The sequence below is a fragment of the Triticum dicoccoides genome, chromosome 1B (assembly GCF_002162155.2).
Source record: "Triticum dicoccoides isolate Atlit2015 ecotype Zavitan chromosome 1B, WEW_v2.0, whole genome shotgun sequence".
NCBI lineage: Eukaryota > Viridiplantae > Streptophyta > Magnoliopsida > Poales > Poaceae > Triticum > Triticum dicoccoides.
Genome location: NC_041381.1, coordinates 598965026 through 598972022, shown reverse-complemented (window position 1 = coordinate 598972022; position 6997 = coordinate 598965026). Strand labels below are relative to the sequence as shown.

General features: G+C 47.7%; 1 protein-coding gene across 1 annotated transcript; it reads right to left on the bottom strand.

Moving 5' to 3' along the window:
• Positions 1-2379: 2379 nt before the first annotated feature.
• LOC119349000 lies at positions 2380-5769 on the bottom strand (the record flags this gene model as incomplete). Its single annotated transcript, XM_037617013.1, has 5 exons — positions 2380-2809; positions 3219-3345; positions 3968-4050; positions 5270-5396; positions 5492-5769. Coding segments are annotated over 5 exons (621 nt in total), but the record flags the coding sequence as incomplete, so codon positions are not given.
• Positions 5770-6997: the final 1228 nt, after the last annotated feature.

Below are 6997 nucleotides of genomic sequence, written 5' to 3'. Positions count from 1 at the left end.
ACTTTGAAGATTTCTTCTTCTTCTTTGCGTCATCAGAACTTTAATCCTTGTATTTCTTCTTCTTTGATTCCTTATCCCACTGAGGACAATCTTGGATGTAGTGACCAGGTTTCCTACATTTGTGGCATAGCCTCTTCTTGTAGTCACTGGATGAGGAATCATTGCTCCTTGAGGATTTTCCAAAGCGACCACGTCTTGAGAACTTCTGAAATTTCTTCACGAGCAGTGCTAGTTCCTGGCTCAGTTCTTCAGGATCACCAAGGCTGCTAGCAGAGTCCTCATCTTCAGACTCAGAGACTGCCTTGGCCTTCAGAGCACGTGATCTGCCATAGCTCGAACCATAGAGATCTCTCTTCTCAGCAAGCTGGAACTCATGCGTATTTAGCCACTCGAGGATATCAGCGGGATCAAGTGACTTGTAGTCATCACGCTCTTGAATCATCAGTGCTAGAGTATCAAATGAAGAATCGAGCGATCTCAGCAATTTCTTCACCACCTCATGGTCGGTGATGTCAGTGGCGCCAAGCGCTTGAAGCTCGTTTGAGATGTCGGTGAGGCGATCGAAGGTTTGCTGGACATTTTCATTGTCGAGACTTTTGAAGCGATTGAAGAGATTGCGAAGAACATCAACACGAGAGTCACGTTGAGTTGAGACTCCTTCATTCACTTTGGACAGCCTATCCCAGATAAGCTTAGCAGTCCCCAAAGCACTCACTCTTTCATACTGTCCTTTGCTCAGATGGCCACATATGATATTCTTCGCTTGAGAATCGAGTTGCTTGAATCTCTTCACATCAGTAGCATTCGGAGAAGGTGTGACTGAGGGAGCACCATTTTGCACAACATACCAGAGATCGTTATCAATTGCCTCAAGATGTATTCGCATCTTATTCTTCCAGTAGGGGTAGTCCATTCCATCGAAGGTAGGACACCCAGCAGAGACTTTGATCATACCTGCGGTCGACATAACTAAAACTCCAGGCGGTTAAACCAAAATCACACCGAACAAGGGAGTACCTTGCTCTGATACCAATTGAAAGTGCGTTATATCGACTAGAGGGGGGTGAATAGGCGATTTTTATGAATTCTTCACTGAGGAATTTGCTGGTGAGGAAATTCCTAAATGAAGAACTACTAGCATGGTCATCATAATGGAATTAAGACAAGCACAGAGTACAGAAAGCGTAAACACGGGATAACACGGAAAGAAGACGAACAGACTGAAGAAATTGAACTGAGGAAATTGAAAAAGTCTTCTGTCAAAGTCTTCAAACAGATATGAATAGGCACACAACAACAGAACTGACGAAATGAAAGAGTTGAGGAAATAGAACCAGTAAGCTTGGTGAAGACAATGATTTGGTAGACTAGTTCCAACTGCTGTCTTAGTTGTACGTCTGGTTGGAGCGGCTGAGTATTTAAACTCGAGGACACCCAGTCCCAGACACACAGTCCTCATCGTATTCTCCTTGAGCTAAGGTCACACAGACCTCGCCCAATCACTCATGGTAAGTCTTCAGGTGACTTCCAAACCTTCACAGACTAGGTCACTCGGCGATCCACAATTCCTCTTGGATGCTCTAGACCATGACACCTAACCGTCTGGAAGAAGCACAGTCTTCAAAGGTAATAAGCATAGGATCCACGCAGGATCAATCTCTTCAGTGATGCTCAATCACTTTGGGTTTGTAGGTGTTGGGTTTGGGTTTTCCTCACTTGATGATTTTCGCTCAAAGTCCTCGGAGGATGGGATGCTCTCAAATGACAAGTGTCAGTTTCTCTCGGAGCAGCCAACCAGCTAGTGGTTGTAGGGGGCGGCTATTTATAGCCTAGGGAGCAGCCCGACATGACAAGACATAAATGCCCTTCAATGATATGACCGTTAGGTGGGTAGATATTTTGGGACAGCTGGCGCATAGCACAACAACGGTCGGAATTTTGACTCTCAAATTCCTCAGGGCTATCATGTTCCTCACTATGTAGGCAATCCGCACTGGCGAATTCCTAACTCCTCAGTCAGAACAAATTCCTCAGAGACCCGAAGAACTTCGTCTCTGTCATTGAAGAATATGACTGAACTGTATGAGATTTCCAATGGCTTCACTCGAAGGGATTGGTAGGTGTAGGATTTTGAGTTGAGCATCACATGAAAATTTTTCCTTAGTATTTCCTCAACCCCCTTTAATAGTACAGTGTTTCATGACTCAAGAAAGAGAAAATGAAACTACGAAAACAAAAGTCTTCACACTTCATGTTCCTCGAATGATTGCCAAGTCTTCAAGGTCACACCAATTTCTTCACTTTCAAAGTCTTCAAGAAGTCTTCAGAAATCCAAAGTCTTCAGTTGAAGAACTTCATTTTTAGGGGTCGGCTTTCTCTGTAAATATCAAACTCCTCATAGACTTATAGACCTGTGTACACTCACAAACGCATCAGTCCCTTAACCTATAAGTCTTCAATACACCAAAATCACTAAGGGGCACTAGATGCACTTACACATCTCAAGATTGCATTTAAAATCAGACACACACAACCATCATCGTAAGGTGGGTACCTTCCCTAGTGGTCTACCACCAACCTAAACAGACCACCTCTCTAGATGTATCTACAAGGCTAGGAGTTCATATGCCAGTGGACACAAATCCTCCCTCTCGCGGACGGCGGAGGTCCTCCACATCAGCGACCTCAGGCGTCGAAATCACCTGACGATCATCTGTGCGACGTGGCCACCGAGCTTCACGCGAAGTCCGCCTCTGAGTGGTTGAAGAGCACAGCGCCACCGGGCCGCACTTGTCAGCGTTGATCACCTCTGCACCCACGTCGGGAAAGTGAAAACTTGTTAGTATGCAAATTGCATCAGTTCAACGAAATAGTATTATTAACAGTGTGCTGCAAGAATAAGAAAGCTCAATGTCAAACATCACTTTAGTTGTTAAAAATATCATTCATTCATCATATAACATTATTTTTTGTTGTCAAATCATGTAAACCAAATTCACATTTACAATAAGTCAACTTCTCATTTTTTAAATGGCTAAAAAGTGATCTATTTGGTAACAACAAATGCTAACAGTCAAATTCATATTGGCAGATATCAGACCATAAGAATCTACATACAAGCACTAAAGTATATGGGGCGTCCTTCAAAAGTTCGGTCAACCCTTCATATGAATCCGACCAAATCTAATAACATAAAAGGTTTTGAGTAGATAAGGCACCTTTGGGAATGATAACTTTGTTGGAGCTTCCACAACTTCACCAAATTTAACCTTTTCACGTCCAGGGAATTCAAGATGAGTCTCGACCTTACCAGCCTTGCACTTCTTTTTCTTCTCGTCCAGATGTCTGAAACCAATGATACAACATACTTTATTATCGTACATTGCCATGAGTGAAGGTGGAAGTTCTCTTAGAATATTTTGTCCTAGTTCAAAAATAAAAGCTGAAGCAAGATACATGGTTTATTCTTTACACGAGGCAACATTGGATCCAAATGAATTGATGCAAAAGCTACACAATTGGAGTCAAGCAAACCAAGACAGATCAAATGGTTAGACAACTTACTTCTTCATTTTCTGCTTCTTCGAAACCGAGAAATATAGAACATCCACAAAGTACATTTTCTTTAAAGTCATTCTTTTCTACACCCCATAAAAGCTGTCACTCAAGGAGTGACATGTTTTTTATTACAAAAATTTACCACATTCTGATTAACATGGAAAAGCAAGCTAGAGTTAGCAGACCAAAATTAGGTTCAAAATGTAATGATACAGATATCCAATATTCACAACTAGTACTTTCAGGCGGCATGTCAAATCACTTTGTACAGTGGCGGATCTAGGATTACACTATGGGGTTGCCACTAAAAAAAATCTGCGCAAAGCTCACAATTTAAGTGTAATACAAGCATTGCAAATTCACATATTTTAACAACTATGAAAATGTCGAAAACATACATGGTAATTACCTTGTTTGTCTACACCAGACTTGCACATGCTTCTTGTTCTGGAGCAGTCCCCTGTTCTTTAGTGTGCCCTTCAGCAGCCTCTTCTACTAGAGCATTAGGAGCAGTAGCAAATAACTAGTATCATCATTAGTCAGTACAGAGGACCACTTCAAAGGAATTTAAGAAGGAAGATAAGGACTACTCATACTATATGCCAACCAACATCCACCCAGTTCAGAAGAAAGCGTATATACTAATATCAGAAGTTCAGAACCATATGACTGAAACTCGGGATTACAGGAGAACTGCTTTCACCTGACAGCGCAACAAGAGCAACCAGTAATATACATACGCATTAACACTAGAGCTAGCTCAATTTACCCTAGGACTACTCCGGTAATCAACATAAAGAGGCGAGAGACCGAGAGGCTCAGACCTCGAGTCAGAGGCGAGAGCTCCAAGCCTCCAACAGGATGTGAGGATGACCGCCGACCGCCCGACCGGCCACCCGCCAGCGGCGCAGCAGCAGCGCCGGTCGACACGCGCCAACAGCCCCGCGCCGGTCGCCGTCCCCGCCGCCGCGAATCAGCGAAGCAAGCTAGGTTTCGGTCTACGCCTCACTGTGGTGAATCGATTCGTGCAGCTCGCTCTGCTGTGGCCGTGGCGTTGTAGTGTCCAGCAGTTCCCAAAAGGCCAAAAAGCTCAAGAACGCACTCCAGAGACTCCAAGAACGCCAAGAAAAAACAGCAGCACGTTGCAGAGGCCTTCACGTTCAGCTGGTGATTCTACATATTGTTATCATAAGGGATGGACAAATCTAACACGACTAGGTTATGCAATGATTTACAGCAAAAACAGATAGCTAGCACTATAGAGGAACACCATTGTTAATACGCAAGTGCTTTCGAGAATGATTGGCTGGAACACAAGCAAGATCTCTGACACTAAACCATGAACATGAGATGTAATATAGGTGTTTGTCTAGTCAATTCTTGCGAAGCGACTGATGGACATCAAACTAAATCCAATACTTGCAGCATACACCACATAACACTGAACATTCCCATTAACAAATTTTCCAGTGCATTACAGATAAACTGGTGGGCGGTGGTTCGGGATCAATTTGACTGGGTCAAGCGTGACACACACAGGCTGAAGTGATAAATCCAGGACAAAGAAACCAAGAGTACCCTACTAGCCGAATTTTTTAGTCTGAAGTATGTTACAGATACCATAGTAAGACGGAAAAACAATCAGATGAGTAGCTAGATCAGTCAATAAAAGGGGGAGGGGGAGGGGCAGGGGCAGGGCAGGATAGCTCACGAGGTCGAGGATCTGGAGCAGGGAGCGGATGGTGGCCTCGTCCATGGAGCGGACGTGCTGCTCCACCCAGGTCCCGAGCACCAGGTCCTGCTCCAGGAAGCCCCTCTGCTTGCTCCTGTACATCAGACTGCACGCACGCAGGTGTACGCGGCCTCCCAATCAGCAAACCGTTCTTGCTGGCCCAGAGGCTGAAAACTTGAAGGGGTAATGGAGGAGACGCACCTGTTGACGAGGCGGTGGCGGCTCTCGTCATTGGAGAAGTCGATGGCGGTGTCGGCGGTGTTCTGCTGGGTGGAGGCGGTAACGGAGAGGAGGCGGCTGGAGGCCGTGGGGAGGATCGCGCGCGAGGAAGCTGGAGAGGGGAGGGCGCGGCGGAGCTGGAGCGCCCGGCGAAGGAGCGTGGCCGGCGAGGAACTGGCGGGCGTGGGTGGTGGCGGCGGGGAGGAGATCGTGGGGGAGAGGAGGTCGACAGAGGGGTGGGGGTGAGGTCGCGAGAGTTTTTTTTTTTGAGGAATTCACGAGAGAGTTCGGTGGTGCGAGTGGACCGGGGTAGTAGTAGTTGTGTGGGGGTCTCACCTGTGTTATAGCTTTTCACTTAGGCCAACTTTACCGTGCGACCCTATTTTGTCCGCCCCGGTCCGCTTGGGATAAAAGGAACAAATTATGCGGCCCAGCGCGCGGGTGCAAACGGACTTTTGTCCGTTTTGTGTCCGCTTTCGACCCATCCGCGGCCCAAGTTTGCGCCGCTTTTGGGGTGAAACGGACACCACGCGGACGCGCAGGTCGTCTGCGCGTGTCCTCCCCTGGCCCGCCCGTCGGTGGCACAGGACGGGCCTTTTTCTATCCGCACCCTCCTCCCTCCGGCCGCATCCACTCTACTCTTCCACACTCTTCCCCTCTCTCTCCCCCTCGCCGCCGCCGGCCGCCCGCTGCCATTGCAGCCGTGCACCTCGGACGCGTGCTTGCCAGCCCGTTCCTCTCGTCGCCGCCGAGCTACCCAAGCACGGCCACCTTGTTTGCGCACCCGTCGGCCGGATTTGGGGCAGATCCGGTCGGTCTTGAGCTCGCCCAGCTGTGGGAGGTCGGGTCGCGCCATGGACTGGCCGGGCACCTTGCCGGAAGGCCCTGGCAGGGCCGCAAGGCCACATGCAGGCAGTGGCTCGTCCTCTAGCCGCTCGGATCTGCACCGCCGGTGGTCCGCCGGCAGATACGTGAATGGCGGCCGGGCGGGCTCAGTGCTTGCCCAAAAGCTCGTCGGCGCACCGTTGCCCCTCATCAAGTGCGACCACTGCCCAAGGGTGGTCGTACGCCGCGTGTCTACAACGCCGGAGCATCCCGGGTGGGTGTTCATCAAGTGCTTAAACGATGGGGTATGTGCTCTTTTAGCTTCGGTGCATGTTTGTGCTCTTGGATTAGACTAGTGGTGCTAACTTTAAGTTTTTTTGTGTAGACCGGATGCAAGTTTTGGTATTGGGAAGAAGAGTACATCGATCTGTTGATAGAGCGAAATGTAGTGCATGTTCGTGCACTTTTAGCTAGCTTAGAAGCTTTAGATGAGACAAGTGCATTTGTTGCTAGATTAGAGTCTAGGTACGATACTATGTGTGAGGAAGCAACGTCGACTTCTGGCTTGAAGAAGAAAGGAGAGGGCAACGTCGTGCCTCCTCCACAGATCAACAATGAGTGCATCGGGAAGGCGCTAACCCAACTCAAGGGAGCAGTTATGGA